The sequence below is a fragment of the Chrysochloris asiatica genome, unplaced genomic scaffold (assembly GCF_000296735.1).
Source record: "Chrysochloris asiatica unplaced genomic scaffold, ChrAsi1.0 scaffold00328, whole genome shotgun sequence".
Classification (NCBI taxonomy): domain Eukaryota; kingdom Metazoa; phylum Chordata; class Mammalia; order Afrosoricida; family Chrysochloridae; genus Chrysochloris; species Chrysochloris asiatica.
Genome location: NW_006408846.1, coordinates 754,449 through 774,822, shown reverse-complemented (window position 1 = coordinate 774,822; position 20,374 = coordinate 754,449). Strand labels below are relative to the sequence as shown.

The 20,374-nt window shown below is 36.0% G+C and overlaps 1 protein-coding gene across 1 annotated transcript in view; it reads left to right on the top strand.

The window, feature by feature from the left end:
* The first annotated feature begins 1,055 nt into the window (after positions 1–1,055).
* LOC102825461 overlaps positions 1,056–20,374 on the top strand; it is a 59,388-nt gene continuing 40,069 nt past the window's right edge. Inside the window, exons 1-7 of the mRNA XM_006875476.1 lie at positions 1,056–1,130; positions 1,362–1,479; positions 5,807–5,905; positions 6,165–6,353; positions 7,156–7,307; positions 9,807–9,916; positions 19,054–19,220. Coding sequence (XP_006875538.1) covers positions 1,056–1,130; positions 1,362–1,479; positions 5,807–5,905; positions 6,165–6,353; positions 7,156–7,307; positions 9,807–9,916; positions 19,054–19,220 — 910 coding nt within the window. The remainder of the gene's footprint in view (positions 1,131–1,361; positions 1,480–5,806; positions 5,906–6,164; positions 6,354–7,155; positions 7,308–9,806; positions 9,917–19,053; positions 19,221–20,374) is intronic.

The window sequence follows — 20,374 nt, the reverse complement described above, 5'->3', positions numbered from 1 at the left end:
TAGTGGTTATGAATCCGGCTGTGAACCGCAAGGTCAGCAGTTAGAAACTACCAGCGGTTCCGCAGGAGAAAGATGAGGCGTTCTGCTCCCGTAAAGATTTACAGCCTCGGAAACCCTGTGCAGGGTCGTTATGAGTCAGAACTGACTCCACGGCACTTAACAACAACAACATATATGTATATACTTGATATCTACCTGAGGTTTACATATATACACTTCATTGACTTTGCGTCTCCAAAGAACCTTTTAGCCTAAGAATGTAGGACAAGCACTAAGCTGTTAAAAACTCCTTGGAAACCCTATACAAGCTTGCTGTGAGAGCTGACTTGAAGGCACTTAACAACAACAACAACAACAAAGAATGCTTAATCAAAGATGTAAATCTGCATGGCACTGGTGGCTCATCCCTCTCCATATCTGTAACTTTGCTGGGAACTGGCTCTGTCAATCCTCTGAGAGACAACAAGATTGATCTCAGCTTTCCTGGGGTGCAAAACTCTTCCTAGAGTTCTAGATATGCATATTGGTCATCCATATGCATACTTTCTGGTATGGTTCCTGAGACTCAGGTCCTTTAAAATATTTCTTACTTAGAGAAACTAGATATTGAACCACAAGGCAGGTGGTTCAAACCCACCAGCTGTGCCTTGGAAACCCTATACATAGGGTTTGTGTATATATAGGGTTTCCAAGGAGCAGCTGGTGGGTTTGAACCTCCAAGCTTATTGTTAGCAGTCCAGTGTTTACTCTAGAACATCACATTAATAGTTCCTCTTAGGCTAACTTTTATCTTGTAACAATCATGGGAAGGCACTTGCTCTCTTCTCTCTCTGGGAGTGCTCTTTCTGGGAATGTTCAGATTCCTGGGCTAAGGCATCCCTTCTCAGTTGGAACCTTAATCAGGATACATATAAAACATGTATGCTAGACCACTACTAGGGAATAATCAGTGTTATCAAAGGACTGGGTCTTCTCTGTAACTTGTCTGCTTGAAAGTTTTTCTCCAATGTATCCTATGTTGTAACTGTACCATTTGGCGCTAGTGGTTTGTATCCATGACTTCTTTGCAGAAAACTGATAATATTATCCAAAACCAGTTTCAAAGAGTTATTTCTGTGGTAGATGATGCGGTTAGTTTTGCATGCATAATGGAAAAATGAAGCAATAGAAGAAGTTTGCTTTCTCTTACAACATTTACAACAGCTCCTCTGCTCTTGTATCTGAGGCTACTCTATCTTCCTTGCAGACATGGGAGTGATAAACACACTGGATTCTTAAATGGAAATTTAAGTATTTAGATTTAACATTCAACTGCGTTAGTTCTCCCACACTTTTTATTTTACTTTTTTTTTTTTTAATAGTTTATAGAGGTTAACCTTACATGTTCATCAATGTCTGACGTTACATATGCAGATCTAAACTTTCCGTACTCTAGTAACTCGGAAAAGATTAAGGATTTTGACAATTTGAAGAAAAAAGGTAAGCTTTTGGGCTATGGGTATGATGTAAAGTAGTAGAAGTGGTTATATCCCTGCATCTTAACTATTAATGAATTGACAATGATATTGGTCCTCTTCCAGCTTGAATAGTTAATTAAGCCTCTTGCTTTTATTTAAGTTGTCAAACAGATCCATACAAAACAGGTATAAAATCTGTTAAAAAATGAAGGGTCTATAAATGTTTTCCATTCTTTAATGTTGCTAGAAAAATCAATAGAGAAGAAAGGAGTGACAAAAGAACTCTCATGTTTTATTTAAGCATTTTCCCACAAACTGTGACTTCTTTGAAATTCTAACTTTAATATGACAGATCTTAGATCCCTTTAGAGTCATAATTTTAACTCTTAAAGCAGAATGGCAGAATAATTCTGTGTGATCTTCCTTTGATATAGTTTTTATTTTTTGAAAAGTAGATTATAAAGATTTTTTGATATTTGCCTTGGTTTTTTTTTGCTTGTATTTCCACTTTATTTTATGGCATGTCAGGATGGGATAACTGTGAATTTAGCATTACCAACAACTAGAGCTTGCCAGCATAATGACTTTGGTGCTGTTGTTGTTGAGTGTGTTTGAGTTGGTTCTCACTCATAGGGAGTCTCTATGGTTCTCACTCATAGGGAGTCTGGTTCTCACTCATAGGGAGTCTCTATGGTTCTCACTCATAGAGAGTTTCTATAGGAGGAGTGGTTGGTGGGTTTGAACCACCATCCTTGCAGTTAGTCCTGTGCTTATCAGACTATGCCACACGAGGACTCCATAATGACTTTAAACATCCCGTTTTATTCCTTCCCTTCTCTGTTCATACTAATTCACCTTGTTCTAAATGTTCAAATCAGAAATTCTTTTGACAACCTGGAAATCTTGGACCTATCCTTTACTTCTTCAATTTTGTTTAATTTCCCAACTATCCACATTAGAAGCTATGTTATGCAGAAATTAAAAACATAAAAACATTCTCTACCACTACTTTCTCACTCACCCCACTACAATGTACTTTGTTTCTTCCTTGAACACTTCTATTACTAGTTAAATCCTAGTGTCCTGCACCCCCACTCATTTTTCCCTTTTGAACAACTAAATATTGCTGGTGACAAGAACACACTCAACCCAAGTATACACTTTTTTGGATGCTCTTTCCTCCTACTTCATTCTGTCGATGCCTTTAAGCAGGTCCATACTCATAAGGACATTATGTACATCACAAACACAAAACAAAACAAAAACCCACTATGTGACTCTGTGTCACGCTCAGAACATTGCTAGGTTTGAGCCCACTGCTGCAGCTCCTGTATCAATGTTTCTGTTTGAGGATTTTTTCTTTTTTGCTAACGTTTTGATGTGTTAAGTATGATATCCTTTTCTGGGGACAGCTTCCTTCTTATAGTGTGTCCTAAGATTATGAAACGAAGTCTCTCTCTCTCCTCACTTCTAAGGAGCATTCTAGTTGTACTTTTTCCAAGACAGATATTTTCATTCTTCTAGCATTCATGATATATTCAATATTCTTTGACAACACCATAATTGAAAGTTACCAATTTTTCTTTGGTTGTTCTTATGCATAGCTCAACTTTAATATACATGTGAAGTGATTGGATATCCTATGGCTTAGGTCTGGTACACATTATTCCTTAAAGTAATAGCTTTGCTTTTTAACACCTTGAAGAGGATCTTTGCAACAGTTTTCCCAATTCAGTGCATTGTTTGAGTTCTCGACTGTCGCTTTCATGGGCATTGATAGTGGATAAAAATGAAATGAAATCCTTAACAACTTCATACTTTCCTCTGTATATCATATTGCTTATTGGTCCAGCTGGAGAGTTTATTGTTTTCAAAGGCAGTAATCCATATTGAATCAATTTGATCTTCATCAGAAAGTGATACAAGTCCTCTTCACTTTCAGCAAGCAAGGTTGTGTCATCTGTCTTAGCTTGTTAACAAGGTTTTCTCCAATCTTGATGTATCATAATACAGTCCACCTTCTTAAATTATTAGGTTAGCAAATATATTGAATAAGCTTGGTAAAAGGATATGAGTTTAATGCACCATTTCTGATGTTGTATCATGCAATATTCTCTTGTTCTGTTTGAATTACTGCTCTGTGGTCTCTGTACAGGTTTCACAAGTGTACAGTTGAGTGTTCTGAGATTCCCATTCCTTTCAATATTTTACATAATTTGTTATGAGCCAAACAGTTAAAGTTCTTTGCACAGTCAATGAAATGCATGTTAACATCTTGTTGGTATTCTCTGCTTTCAGCCAAGATCCATCTCAAATAAGTAATGATATTACTTATTCTGCATCTTCTTTTGAATCTGTCTTAAATTGCTGACAATTCCCTGTGGATATACCGTTGTAGTCTTTTAAAATTGTCTTCAACAGAATGTTGCTTAACTGTGGTAGTAATGATATTGTTCAATGATTGCTACATTCTCTTTGTAATGGGCACAAATATGGCTTTCTTCTCATTGTTTGGCCAAGTAACTGTCATCCAGATTTCTGGAAATAAGAGTAGTAAAGTGATTCCAGCATTGCATCTATCTGTTAATATGTATCAATTTGTATTCTTTCAATTCTTGGGGCCTAATTTTTAGCCTTTGTCTTTAGTGCAATTTGGACTTTTTGCTTCAATACTATCACTTCTACATCATATGCTAAATCATAAAATGGTTAATATGCTACCACCCAAAATAATGAAATGTCAACCATTTCTTTCTTGTATAATGAGTATCTGTATTCCTTACATCTTCTTTTCATGCTTTCTGTGTCATTCAATAGTTTGCCCTCAAAGTCCATCAATATTTCAACTCAAGACTTGAATTTAATCTTTAGTTTTCTTTAGCTTGAGAAATACTGTGTATTCTTCCCATTTGAATCTCTAAATTCAGGTCTTTTGTACATTGCATAATAATACTTTGTTTTCTCAGCCTGCTCTTTTAATTTTTTTTAATGCTTTATTGTGGAGCTCTGGTAGCGTAGTGGTTACGAATTGGGCTGCGAACCTTAAGGTCAGCGGTTCGAAACTACCAGCTGCTCCGCGGGAGAAAGATGAGGCTTTCTACTCCCGTAAAGATTTACACCCTCGGAAACCCTGTACAGGGTCGCTATGGGTCGGAACCGACTCGACGGCACTTAACAACAACACAACAACATTGTGAATTATGTGATAGTTTACATGGGAGAACATTAACTTCACATTGATCCCATTGTATATCATTTCCTTGCCATGGTTACAATCCCCTCCATGCATCATCGACCACCCCCTCCCCCGGGGTCTAAAGTCCCCAGCTGCTCCATCTCGCCACATCATTGTCTCTGCCTCCATCTCTGGCACCACTGCTACTCTGGGTAGGGTTCTGTTCTCTGCTCTTCTCCCTTGATGGTCCCAGGGACCTCCACTCCTAGACTGAAAAGTCAATCACTCTCCTCCTTTGCTACAAAATGTTTACCTTTAACTTTCCAGCCCTTACAATCAGTCCTAATAACAATTATTCACTATTGTAATGCAATAGACCTATGCTCATCTCCTTTCATCAGCCCCACCTAGACAGATTGGATACTATTCAGTGGAGATTCTACCTTGCTCCATGCTCTCTGGATCTAGATTCCCTCTTGAAAGCTTGTAAGCCAGTCACTTCTTGCCTCTGTAGATCCCCCTTTCTGGGTAGCCACTGTCCAAGTTGCCATCTCTGTCCTCTCCGTGTATGGAGGGTGTGGGAATGATCCTTTCTGTGAAGATTTACTCCTTCTTTTGAGCTACTGCATCCATAGGTATAGGTCAAGTTCATCAAATTGTATCAGATTACTCTTTTTTTCCTCTTCTTTCTTCTTCTAGTTGAGCTCTGATCATTCAATCACTGAAGCCAGGTAAAGTGGGTATTATCTACAAGTATGGGTGTGCTTATGCATGTGGCCTCTCTTCTTATCAGTTGGATGCTTCACTCTCCACTCTAGTCTTCTGTGGCTATGTCACTGACTCTGGGTCCAAAAGTCCCCAGGTGCCACTGGTTGTAGTGAGACGCTTTGGGCTGCACTTGTGGGTCTCTAAGTTGGTCTCTAAGTTGGTTACTAGTTCAATGCTTATCCTACAATGCTACACCAGGACTTTTGCACACCCACTAATTGCCATTTTTAACTTTTTCTTGACTAAAAATTGTTGCTAAACTTGTTTTAAATGTCCTTGTAATTGTAACGAATCACATTTCTTTACAATAAAGCTTTTTTTTTTTTTTTTCAGCCACAGATCAATTGATCAGTCCCATTAAGATGTATATCAGTCCCAGACTTATCTGATAATTTTTTTCCCACAGAACCCTCTACTCCATCCTGGATATGCCATCGAACAGCCTTGGCCCTGATTTTTCTATGCCTTCTACTGTTGATTGGACTGGGAACCTTAGGTACCATATGTATGTATTACCTATGTATCCATAACTGTATGAATTTTATCACCAAAATATTCTCTTTGGTTTGAGACTTCAGGTTTTTATATGTGATTTACCCTAAAAGGTACTGAGAATATAGTAATTAGTCTTTTTTTTTCACTCCTGTGTATGACTTCTTCCCTATTTTTCAATATCCTCAATATTATTTCTACAAAATGTGGTGTGGTACTTTTATTGAGGGATAAAATATTTGATTAACATTTTTTTATTTTTTTGCTTGGAGTTTATAGAACCTTGAAGATAGAAACTGGAAAATTAAATAAACTTAAAAGTCTAAATGAAGAACTTCAGAGAAATATTTCTCTCCAACTAATGGGCAACAGGAATATTTCCAATGAGAACACGATCCTCTCCAACACACTGCAAAACATAACCACTGAACTATGTCGTGAGATTTTAAAAAACCAAAAAGGTAGTTTTGCATTCCTCTTGTAAGTATTAGACAATGAACTAAACCTTAGAGACACTTGCAAATCACTTCATTTGTATCTAGGAGTATTTTACAGGGCAATATTGTGTTTGAAGGAGGAAATTAAGTATGAGGGTGCTTCCCATCACATCTTCATAAGATGTAGTTCTTCTACTTTGACATTTGTAGCATAGTGGTTAAGAATCAGGCTGCTAATCTCATGGTTGGCAGTTCCGAACTACCAGCTGTTTCATGGAGAAAGATGAGCCTTTCTGTTCCCGTAAAGATTTATAGCCTTGGAAACTGTATACAGGGTCGCTATGAGTTGGAACTGATTCCAGGGCACATAACAACAACAAGTTGTTATTCTGGGGCTCAACCTTTTCATTAGCAGCCAAGAATGTCACCATTTACATCACCCAGGCATTCCTTCAAAGTAGACAGATCTAGTTCTAGACAACATGACTCATCTTCCTCCTTTTTGATATAAAAACAAGGAATATAAACTGTTGTTGTTGTTGTTGTTATGTGCCATGGAGTCGGTTCTGACTCATAGCGACCCTGTACAGGGTTTCCAAGGCTGTAAATCTTTACAGGAGCAGAAAGTCTCATCTTTCTCCTGTGGAACAGCTGGTAGCTTCAAACAGCTGACTTTGCGGTTCGCAGCCCGATTCGTAACCACTACGCTACCAGAGCTCTTCAGGAATATAAATAAGAGTAGTCAATTTATTACAAAGACTAAGGAAAGAGTAGAAACAATGCAGAATAACAATAGAGATGAAACAACACCATGTTCTTCTTCCAGAGCATAAGTGTAAACCTTGTCCAGAGAAATGGAAGTGGCATGAGGACAGCTGTTATGGCTTATCTGATGAAGCTCAAACTTGGCAAAACAGTGAAAGGATGTGTTCTACTCACAATGCAAGCCTATTGAAGATAAAATCTGAGAGTGTCTTTGTAAGTCCCCATGGCTTTCTGTCTGTGAGGAAGGAAAATCCTTTTCCCTCAAAGAATAGAGATTGGTGGGATATTTGGGGGGAAAATATTTTAACACAGATATGATTCTTCCTCATTTTTCTTGTCATACGAAGTGACTCCTCTTTGGTCATTATACCCATGGTGAGTCATATAAATCTTTAGTTTAGAACCTTGGGATTAATGGAGTCTTATAAGCTGATCAGTAGGATATCAGATATCCAAACAGAAACACTGGAATCAAACTCAGAATATGGCTTCTGAAAATTTATATAAAAAAAGATCTGTATATTATTCCTGAGGGTTAATTGATAGGGTTATCAATTCCATAAAATCTTCACCAGTAGTGATACCTTTCAGTGTTACTTATGCATATATATATATATATATTTAACTTAGAGAAAAAAATTCTAGGAGAGCAGGATTGTTTGGATAAAATATGTTTTGTTGTTATTTACCATTGGAGTTGGCTCTGATTCATGGTGACCTCATGTATAACACAATGAAGTGGTGCCTGGTTCTTGCACCATCTTTATGCTCATTGTTACATTTGAGTCTATTCTCATAGATAGCTACAGTGCTAATTCATCTCAATGAGAAGTTTCTTTTTGTTTTCTGACCCCTTACTTTACCAAATAAGATCAGTTTCAGGAGCCACACAATCAGAATGCTCCATAGAGGCTAAGCTGGCAAGCTTTGGATCACACTGTTGAAATATAATCAAGAAAACAAAATGCTAGTAACTGTCATCAAAACACACATATATAAATAGATTTAAAATGGGATGAAAAGTTAAATGCCAAGCATACACATTGCATTATGATGTTGAGTCTCAGGAACAGTGAATTTTCTGGTAGTGGTATTTATTGTTTCATATCTAAATTATCTTTCCATATTTTTTTATTACTCTGTTTATGGTCTGTCAGAAAACAATGCTATATTATGTAAGCAATTGTATGTTTTACTAAAAGTCTCTGCTTCCCTATATAAGACCATCAGTATTAATTGAAGAGTGGGAAATTCATCTACCACCTCTTCCTTTCCTGGTAAATTCAAATTGCACATTCATCATTGTACATTATGGGAGAAAAAAAAAAAAAGCTTGGAATTAGAAAACATTGTTATTCAGCTCCAAAATTCTGATTTTTCTGAGTTTTAGTCTCATAAACACTCTCGACTGACTTTGGGGCATTTGTCTTCATTTACAAATCTATGAAACTGTTTGCAGTCATTGACAATCTCCTTTGCATAGAACTGAATTTTGGCAACTCAAATGCTTTGATCTTTAACTTGTGAACTTCTATTGATTCTAACTGCTTGAAGTTAAAGGAGCTCTGGTTGCATAGTGGTTGCGAATTTGGCTGCGAACCACAAGGTCAGCGGTTCAAAACTACCAGCTGTTCTGTGGGAGAAAGATGAGTCTTTCTGCTCCCGTAAAAGGTTTACAGCCTCAGAAACTCTATACAGGGTCACTATGGGTTGGAACTTACTTGGAAACCCTGTACAGGGTCACTGTGGGTTGGAACTTACTCGAAGCCACTTAACAACAACAACAAAGTAGCATAATGTTAAGCACTTTTCTGTTTGCACAAACATTAGTGATTCAAACTCATCAGCAGTTTGAATCACACACTCATTAGTGATACTGTAGGAGAAAAGATGTGGCAATCTGCATCCATAAAGATTAAAGTCTACAAAACCCTATGGGGCAGTTCTACTCTGTATTATAGCATCGCTATGAATCAAAATTGACTTGACAATACCACAACAGCAGTGACTTCAAGTTCTGCACTAAATGGTACATCCATTCTTCATTTGACATAGTAGTTTGATTATATGAATGCTGGAGAAACGTTTATAGTAAGGCACACTGAGAAGGTAAACCTAAAATAAATATTCAATATTATGTACTGCCTTGATATCTTAGAGAGTTGAGTGAAGTGGGGCCTCAAATGGCTAACTGCAAGTGTTCTTCCTCACTTTAGGATCCACTAAGTGAGCAATTCTCTTTTATCACACACACAAAATGTAGTTCCTGAGTAAACCTGAGTAGTAGGTTTTAGCTCTCTGCCAGTCTGTGGAATTGTTCAAATAAGCCAATCATATCGTGTCATAGGAACCAAGGGATAGCTCATCCTCTTGATACTACAGAACCTACCTCCCATCACCCTGCTTCTTCATTCACTTCCCATGTACAAATTCTGTCAGTAGATGTGACTGACAACCTTCTGCCCTTAGTTTCCATTGTCAAGTTTCTTGTGTTTGTCCTTCCACCAAGACCGTAGGGCAGGAATCCATCCCTGACTAATGACTGATGACAGCTGACCAAAATAAATACTTTCTTTCCAGTTATTTTAATATTGTTAAAAAGTAGCAAAGCAATACATAATACTGTTACCTTAAAATAATAATTTGTAAAATATTGTGTTAAAAGATAATGTATAACATTAGAATTAAATAAGCTATTTCTATTTCCTATAGAAATTTATTAAATCCTTAGACTTAAGGAAAATGTACTGGGTGCGGTTATCTCCTCAAAAAGACATATCTTTAAGCCATAAATTTGATGAGAGCATTATCTCCAAAGACTGGTAAGTCTGATATGCTTGTTGAACTGTTATGGTTGGGGTTGAGTAGAGCATTTGCTTTAGGAGAAGTGTATATTCCAATTCAAACTACTTTTAATTGACACTATCTGCTTAAGGAAGGCTTTCCTTTTAGATTTCTCTAATGTGTTTAAGGAGTTCTAGTGTGGCTCTGTGGGTTAAGCACTGGATCATAAGTTTGTTTTGAAGCACAAGGTCAGTGGTTCAAAATCACCAGCTGCTTCCTGGAAACCCTACACAGGATCACTATGATACAGAACAGACTCAATGGCACTCAACAGCTAAAACAATGTGTTTAAAATGCTGAAAATATTGACAAATGTTGACTATAGTAGCCACATATATGAGAATGTTGGTGAATAATGATTTTCTCATAGAAAATTATAGTGGCCAACAGAAGTCACTCAGTTCTAACATACATCAAAACTTGTGTCAAGTTCTAGAGATATAAACTAAAGTGAAAAGTTGATTCCTCTTTTGTTAGCCATCATTCATAATGTTCAGACTGACGGAATAATTCTGGAGATACATAGACTACACTGTGACAGATGTTTCTGTCGATTATATTTTTCTTTAAATGAAAAAATGTTAAGACAATCTAGAAGACTATTTCAAATCCAGAGAATAATGTGAATTTAGCATCGCATATTACCACCATGGCATGAATAAAATATTTTGTTGTACTGTATATTGAGGAATGTGATTATGAATATGTAAGATTAGCAAAGTTTTAGATAGAATTTTCCAGCTAACTTGTAATGGGACTAAACTTGAAGGCTTTAACAAATGGCACTAAATTTCCATTATATTTTACAATCTCTGACATTAGGGAATCAGATAGAGTCAGACTGAAGAAGGAAGACAGATCATCAATCTATCTGATGAAAAATTGTTGAAAGCCCAAGAATTAAAATATTATCTGTTAGTTGAGGACACATCAGGAAGGAGGGACCTAAGGGACACCCATGTGAAGTGCTGCCACACTGAATCTAAGTACTGATTCCTGCATTCTCTTCACAGAGGAACAAGCAGCAAATATAAGTTTCATTTGTGTGCATGTATCTGTTTGTAACTTCCTTCAAGTAGAAAGAGTGAGTTTAGGATTTGGGGTCAAAAAGTCAATGTGGCACTTACTACCTTTGGTGGTTGGCAATGAGAGTACTAAATGGAGTTAAGATATATAACAATGGAGGAAGGAAACATATATACAATAAAGGTATTATTTGAAGTGTAGAACTAGAAGTAAAGACAGTTTACATTTCAAGGAAATTGTTTTGTGAAAATAAAATATATGTATGTTAATTTATAATTATTGCAAATGTGTAAACGCTCAGTAATAAAATGATAAATACAGTGGTGGTGATTGTTGGTTATGTGCCGTGGAGTCAGTTCCGACTCATAGCGACCCTGTACAGGGTTTCTGAGGCTGTAAATTTTTACAGGAGCAGAAAGCCTCATCTTTAACAATGATGAAATTGAAAGCAAAACTAACAAATACAGAATAGTTGCCAGTGAGTCAATTCCAACTCATGAAGACCCTAAATGATATCAATGGTTAATGAGTTTGGCAGCTAGTGGAAACTTTGGAGTGTGAAGTCTACCCAGACGTGCTTCATCATAAAGGCTTGGTGATAACATCCAAAAGTTAATCATTGAAATAAATACCTATGCACTTCAGTTCCACTCTGATGCACATGGGTCACCATGAGTTGTAATCGACTCAAGGAAAACTTAATTTTTTTTTCTTTCATATAATGAAATAAAATAAGAGTCCTGATGGTATATGGATTATGTGTTGGGCTTCTAACCACAAGGTCAGCAGTTCAAATCCACTAACTGCTCCTTGGTAGATTTCTGCTCTTGTAAAGATTCACCATTTCAGAAATTATATACAATGTAGCTACGAATTCAAACACAGCTCTACAGCACACAATAATACAGTGAAATAAATAGGTGGAAAAGCATAACATAAAAGGAAAAATAATAATATACAAGGATAAATAATGTTCTTAATTAACAAATTCAGTTAAGAAAGGTGCAAATACTGAATAGCAAGCAGGAAAATACAAAAAACAATGATGGAGTTATAATGATATTATAATATTCATATGTTGTTGTTAAGGGCCATCGAGTTGGTTCTGACTAATAATGACCCTGTAGAGGGTTTCTGAGGAAAGGATCATGAGTTTCAACCACTGACCTTGTGGTTCAAACCAACCTTGCAGCCCAGTGCTTATCCTACAGTGCCATACTGTTGTTGTTGTTATGTGCTGTGGAGTCAATTCTGACTCATAGCGACCCTGTACAGCGTTTCTGAGGCTGTAAATCTTTATGGGAGCAGAAAGCCTCATCTTTTTCCCACAGAGCAGCTGGTAATTTCGAACTGCTGACCTTGCGGTTCACAGCCAGATTCGTAACCACTATGCAATATTCATACAATTAACTAATTTAAAGCTGATTTATGAGAAATATAGTACTCTTAATATTTGCGTGCCAAACCATAAGTAAGCAAAACAAATAGGCAATCAAAATGCTTGGTATATTCAATCTTATATATAAGAAGAAATTTTATACCTTTCTTTTAGAGTGGGACAGAAGAGTGTAAAACTTTAACAATGAGATAAATAATGCTATGAAAACACTTTTTGCTTAAACATAAATGGCCTAAATGGCTTATTGTTCAACTACTAAATGAAAGGTTAGTGGTTCAAATACACTCAATAGCACCTTAGTAGCAAGGCCAGGTGATCTGCATCCAAATGTCAAAATCCTGACAACCTTATTCAACAGTTCCATTGTGTGCACATGGAGTTGTTATGAGTCAAAAGCAATCCGTGGTACTTAACAAAAACAAGAAACACACACACAGAATGTGGTTCCTCAAGGTACAGGCTTCAGTTGGTACTTCACAATTAGTAAGAAGTCATAAGGTAACTAATTGTGATGGCTCTATATCTTGTGGATATTTAGCATCCCATTTCCCATAGGCATGGAGGTCAACCCTAGACTGAAGCAAAAGACATAAAACAACTTAATCCCAAAATCACATCTTCAAGTGTCTTACCTCAACAGAATAACAAATATTTAACATCCAGGATTAATTTAGGAAAATGGAATCAAATGCCAGTAATTTAAATCAGATAGGTTAAAATTAAGCATTATTAAATGGTCAAAGGAGATTAACTAATAAGGGTGGCAAGAAATAGCTGTCACTATCTTTAGAGCCAAATGCTAAATTTGGTAACAAAGAGGAAAGATTCCTAGTTGGAAAATATGACCTTGGTGATAGAAATTATGCTGGAGATCACATGATAGAATTTTTCAAGGAACTCTGGTAGCGTAGTGGTTAGGAATCGGGCTGTAAACCTCAGGGTCAGCAATTTGAAACTACCAGCTGTTCCGCGGGAGAAAGATAAGGCTTTCTGCTCCAGTAAAGATTTACAGTCTTGGTAACTCTGTATAGGGTCTCTATGAGTCGGAACTGACTTCAAGGCACATAACAACAACAATAACAATGGCTTCTTCAGAGTCCTGGTGTGGTGATGTGGGTTAATGAGCTAGACTGCAAAGTCAGTTTGAACTGCAAATGTGTAAACGCTTTTGCAGTTCAAGGTCAGCAGTTCAAGCTCATCAGTCGCTCCTCAGAAACCCTATACAGGGTCGTTATGGGTCAGAACTGACTCTACAGTACTTAACAATAATAACAATGGCTTCAACCACTTAAAAAGGCGAATGTGTTCCTAAAGAGGAAATGTACATGAAGCAAATTGATTACATCTGTGTGAAGAGATGATGGAGAAGTCAAATATAATCTGCAAAAGCAAGGCTAGGTAGGGGCTGACTGTGGAACCATTGGTTGCTCACATGAAAGTTCAAGCTGAAGCTGAAAATTAAAACAACTCCAAGAAAGTCAAAATATGAATATTTTAGAGACCATGAATTTAGAGACCATCACAAGAATGGATTTGGTACATTAGATGCTAATGATTGAAGACCAGAATAATTGTGGGATGACATCGAAAACATCATACACGAAGAAAGCAACAGGCCATTGAAAAGACAGGAAACAAGGAAAATACCCAAAGGGATGTCTGAAGAGACTGAAACTTGCTCTTGAGCATAGAGAAGCAAAAGTAACTAAGAAATGATGACGTGAAAGAGCTGAACAGAACATTTCAAAGGTCAGTTTGAGAAGACAAAATCAAATATGATAATGAAATATTCAAAGATCTGGAATTAGAAAACTGAGATTCATGCTATGCATTTCTCCAGCTGAAAGAGCTAAATAAAAAGTTCAAGCTTCAGGTTGCAATATTGAAGGATTCTATGAACCCTACTATGATGCTGTAGGATAAACACTAGACTGCTAACAGTGCTAACTGCAAGGTTGGCAGTTCGAACACACCAGCTGGTATCAGAAATCATATATAGACTTGCTATTATTTGGATCTGACTCAAAAACAACAATGGGCAATATATGGAATGACACTGGAAACGTCAAAAGAATATGGAAGAAATTCACAGTCACTATACCAAAAAGAATTGGTCTATGTTCAATCATTTCAAGAGGTGCCATATGATCAAGAACCAATGATATAGAAGGAATAAGTCCAAGCAGCACTGAAGGAATACCCCCAATAAGATGGATTGATACAGTGGGAGCAATAATGGGCACAAACATGACAACAGTTGTGAGGATGACATAACACCAGGCAGTGTTTCATTCTGTTACGCGTAGGGTCACTATGACTCGAAACAGACTGGAATGCTACTAAATACAGGAACAACTTCCATGAGTATTGATTGAGAATCCAAGTAAAATGAAATATTTAGCAACTCAATGTCCCCTTCATTATAAATAATGAGGTTATTTATTGGGACAGTTGTGAAAATTTTCATTTTCTTTACATTGAACTCCAATCCATACTGAAGGTTGTAGTCTGTGATCTTTATTAGTATTTCAAGTCTCCTTCATTTTCAGCAAGAAAAATTGTGTCATCTGCATATTAAAAGTTATTGATGAGTCTTCCTTTGATCCTGATGCCGTTTTCATCACATAATCTAGCTTCCTGAATTATTAGTTTAGCGTACAGACTGAATAAATATGGTGAAAGGATACAACACTGATGCACACGATAACTAGCACACGGTACAGTTAACTGAAAAAACTCCTAAATCTATCTAAAATTTCCTTGTATTTTTTTCGTTAATCTGAGTTGCTTTAAAGTTCATGTGCTTTGCATCCAACTATAAGGATAATTTTTATTATTTAATATTTCTATTATTCTCAAAATTAGTCTTTAGAACAATATTTTTCTCAAATAATGTTTTTTAATATTTTGGGGATTTCTTTTTGTTCAGTTCAGCAAAAAAAAAATTTATAAATATTTGGTTGCCATAGAAAGTGTGTACTTGTTCATAATAAACATGGAGTTTGCACAGATTGATAAGATTAAATTTACTATTTTTTTGGTAGCTCTTCCCATTTTTAAACATTTAAAAAATGTTTTGTTCCTACTGAATCCATTTAGGAAAGTATATTGAAATATTTTACTATAGATAATCTTAGTTTACATTCACTCTAAACTATTATTATTGAGTTCTTTATAAAAAAATCATGCTATCCTATTAAGTGCATATACATATTTTTTTGTATTTTCCTGTTTAATTCAAATTTGTAGTCATTCACTCTTTTGTTTTCACCTTTCTTGTGTGTTTTAGATGAAAGTTTACACAGGAAATTATTTTCTATTTTATTAATCTCTACACAGTTTTTTCATTGACATTGCTTACTGTCTTAGTTATCTAGTCCTGCTATAATTGAAAAGCCACAGGTTGGTGGCTAAAACAAATGGAAACTTATTCTTTCACACTTTAGGAGGCTAGAAGTCTGAACTCTGTGTGCCAGCTCCTGCAGAAGGCTTTCTCCCTCTGTTAGCTCTGGAGAAAGTTCTTGCTTCCTCTTTCAACTTCTGTGGATCCAGCATTCGTTGGATCGCTCCATGTATGTTGGTACCAATTTTCCACTGAAACTTGGAACTTCTTAGCACAGGGACCCATGGTTCAAAGGTTGTGCTCCACTCTTGGCTTTTCTTTCTTGTGATTGGAAAGTCCCTCCTAGTGTGTTCACTTCTTTCTCCTTTGATCTCTAATAAGATTCAGGCCAAAAACCAAGGGAAACTTAACCTTGTATTGCATCAAAGCTGTGGCCTAAGTAAGGGTGTTATTTAATAGGTTCTCTTTTTACTCTTTTGTGAAGTCTTTTGATGAGCATAAGCACCTAATATTTAGGAGGTGTTAGTTATCTAATTTATGTTTTGCTATCTATACATTTCTATCTATGCTTGATTGTGTATTTATATCATAGTATAGGACCCTTCACTTTCTCCCTATGTTATTTACCATGAATTTATATACTTAGGTTTAATGTTCAGGTCTTTGATACATTTTGAATACATTTTTGTGTCTGGTGTGAGGTTTGGATCCTTTCTCATTACTCCGCAAATGGATATCCAATTTTGTTAGCACTAATTGTTAAAGCGACTATCTCTTTCCTGTTGAATGGGCTTTGCTCTTTTGTCCATAGCCAGATGGATTTGCTTCTGGGTTCTCAATTTGTTCCCATGGGTCTATGTGTCTCATTACACTAGTCTCATGCTGTTTATGACCTTGTTTATGTAGTAATTTCTGGCATCAAAAAACGTAAAACTTTTACCTCTTCATTTCTTTGATTTGCTTTAGCATCTCTATTCTGAAGAGCAAGTGTCAGCATCTCTTCTCACATCCATTTTGTTTCTTTCCTTCTTTTTTGTCTTCTTAATGACTTCTGGCTTTCTTCCTGTTCTTGATGTCATAACCCAGCTCTTCTAGTCTCTGGTCGTTAGTATCTAAAGCATCAAGTCTGTTCTTGAGATGATCTCTAAATTCATGTGGGATATGTTCAAGGTCACATTTTCCTTTTTTGTGAACTTGTTTTAATTCTTTTCAGCTTCAACCTGACCTTACATATACATGATTGATAATTTGTTCCACAGTCTGCTCCTGGCCTTGTTTTGGCTAATGATATGGAGTTTTTATCACTATCTTTTCCAAAAGATATTTTCAGGGTTTTTTTTTCTGTGTTTTTCATCTGGTGAAATCCACATCTATAGTCATTGTTTGTATTATTGAAAACAGGTATTTGGAATGAATAAGCCATTGGTCTTGCAAAATTCTGTCATGCAATCTCCAGCATTATTTCTATCACCTAGGCCTTATTTTCCAACTACTGATCCTTCTTCTTTGTTTCCAACCTTTGTGTTTCAATCACCAGTAATTATCAATACATCTTGATTGCAAGTCTGATCAAATTCAGAATAAAGAAATGTGTTATTATTTTTGTTAAGTGTCAAGTTGGATTGACTCATAACAATCCTGTATAGGATTTTTGAGAAGCGGCTGGTGAGCTTAAACCACAGACCTTACAGTTTGAAATGACCTTGCAGTGCAGCCAGAACACCAAGAAGTTGTTTGTTGTTGTAGTTAAGTGCCCAAGTTGGTTCTGACCCGTAGCAACCCTGTATAGGGTTTCCAAGGAGCAACTAGTAAACTTAGACTTTGAGGTTCAAACCTACCTTGCAGTCCAAAGCATTAATCTGCAGCGCCACAAGAATTCTTCAATTCTCCAATCTTCAATCCTGGCCTAGTGTTTGGTGCATAAATCTGAATAATAGAGGTATTAACTGGTCTTCCTTGTAGATGTATGGATATTATCCTCTCAGACAGCATTGTACTTCAAGATAGATCTTGAAATGTTCTTTTTGTTGATAAATGCTACACCATTTCTCTTCAATTTGTTATCCCTATCTTAGTAAATCATATGATTATCAGATTCAAAATGGCCAGTATCAGTGCATTTCAGGTCACTAATGCTTAGGATTACAAGGTCGGTGGTTCAAAGTTACCAGTCAGCTCCTAGGAAACCCTATACAGGTGTGCTATGAGTCAGAATTGACCCAGTGGCACTTAACAACAACCACAAAATTGCTTAGGATATCGATCTTTATGTATTCCATTTCATTTTTGACAATTTTTAATTTTTCTAGATTCATACTTCATACCTTTCATGTTCCAATTACAAATGGATGTTTGTGCCCCCAATGCTTTACATCATCATGATCAGCTCTACTTTGAGGAGGCAAATCTTCCCCAGTAGTGTTTGGAGTGCCTTCCAGCCTGAGGGACTCATTTTCTGACACTTTATTTGAAAATATCCTGGTGCTATTTTATGATGTTTTCATCTTCTTGCACTATATCTGACAATCTTCTGCTGCTATTCATTAGGTTTTCAGTGGCTAAACATTCAAAACTAGCCTGCTAATCCTTCCTATTCCAGCTCAGTTTGGAATCTCAGCTGAAACCTGTCAAGTATCAGTGTCTCTGCTGGTATTTTAAAAATTCCCACTTGAAATTTATTAAGAAAACTATTTGATATATTGTTTATTGAGCTAATATCAATGCTACATTTATCAAAAATTTCGATTTACTAATTTGTCTTTAATACGTAGTCTTTGGTCACTAGTCTAGTATTAACTAACAGCCAGTTTCAGTCACACTGATTTGTAATCTTGGAGACTCTGTATGAGTCTCAAATAACCGTCAGTTATAGAATATATATTAATATTCTTCTTATTAACATTAATAATATATTATATTATATAACTGATGGTTCAGCAGTAGAACACCACAAGTTTATTTGAGAATCATCTGTGTGGTTTCCAACTGGCAACCTTTATATCAGTAACTAAGCATTTGCTTGTTTGAATAATTTCACTTATTTGAATTATACAGAACTTCACAGTAAAATCTCTGAAAACAGCTAGAAGGCAAGTTCATTTGGACAATTTGATGCAATACCACTATGCTAAACCATTAGATGTGTTGTTGGGTTAACTAATCCTGGAAGAAAGGGACAGCAAATAACCAGATATAATGAAGTCATTCTTTATATGATGAATATTAATAAAAATGTACTGTGATAATTCCAAACTTAGGATCAATTGTTTCACATTGGAAGGTAAATTTTTGCCAACGTGTTTTAAATGCATTACTTGCTAAGTGTAATTATTTATTTTCCTTTTCAGGTTTATAGGAAACATGGACCACTTATATGATATGATGTATTGTAGATACATAGATAATGTATATGTATCATATAAGAACTGTAATACAAAAATGAACTTTATATGTGAAAAATTGGCCAATGCAGTGAAGATTGAAAGGACACAAACATTTCAGAGGGAAGATGGCAGTTAGTGCAATTATTTTGCCTTAGGTAATATTATGCATTGGAATGCAACTTTAGAAAGCATGGATATCCTGGGTTGTACAAATGGAATAAAAATATTGTAACGCAAAATGTCTGCCTTTTCTTTAACATTTGTATTTTCAAATTTCTTCTTTCTCTTAATTTGCCGAGTAAAAGTAACCTAAATTAATAACTTATGCTGCCAAAACTGAAGAGCATAAATATCATAATATCCAGTGGGAAGGAAAGAACATAAGTCAGACTCATATGCTGCTTTTCATAATACATTCAAGATAATTGACATCTTTATAGAAAATTAAATATAAGAATATATATAATGGATAAAATATGATGACCAATTGGGATTCACATTAATACCAGGTTGATTTAATATTGTTGATAGAGCTAAAGATTGGAAAACAGAAAGGTGTAGAATCATTTTTATTGATAATAAAGCATTTGATCAAGTCAACACTGAATCATAATAGAACTTCTAGAAAAGTACAAATAGAACATTTTCTTAATCTTCTAAACTTTTTATTATGAATTGAGTGGAGGTTTACTGGCAACAACATCAGTTGTACATTCAACAAATCATACACTTCGTTTCATCTCAGCAATTCCAATTCCCTCAATGCAACAACAGTTAACCTGCATCCTCTCCATGGTTCCTATTTCCATTCAACCCACCTTCCCATTCTTTTACAACATTGTCCTCAGGAAAATTTTGCCCTTTTGATTTTGAATTATTGACTATTCCATGGTAAGCATACCTGACTAGTGTTATTTTTCCCTATATACTGATTTACTCTTGGCTGAAAATTGGGCCATGAAATTGAGATCCTTTCTAGACATGAAGGGTTGTCAAGGGCCAGAGTTAGTTGTAATAGTAGCCAGTCACCATCTAGTTCTTCAGGTCTCAGTGTCGTGGAGACTGATGTTCACATGTTCCCTTAGTCCACTGGACTAATTGATTCCAAGCCTCTTACTTTTGACCACTCTTATTTCTTCAACACATGGAGAGACCAATAGCTATACTTTAAATGGCTGGTCATGAGCTTTTAAGATCCCAGATGGAACTCACCAAAGTAGGATGTTGAACATTATCTTTGTGGATTATGTTATATTGACTGACCATGATGTCTTCTGAGACTATC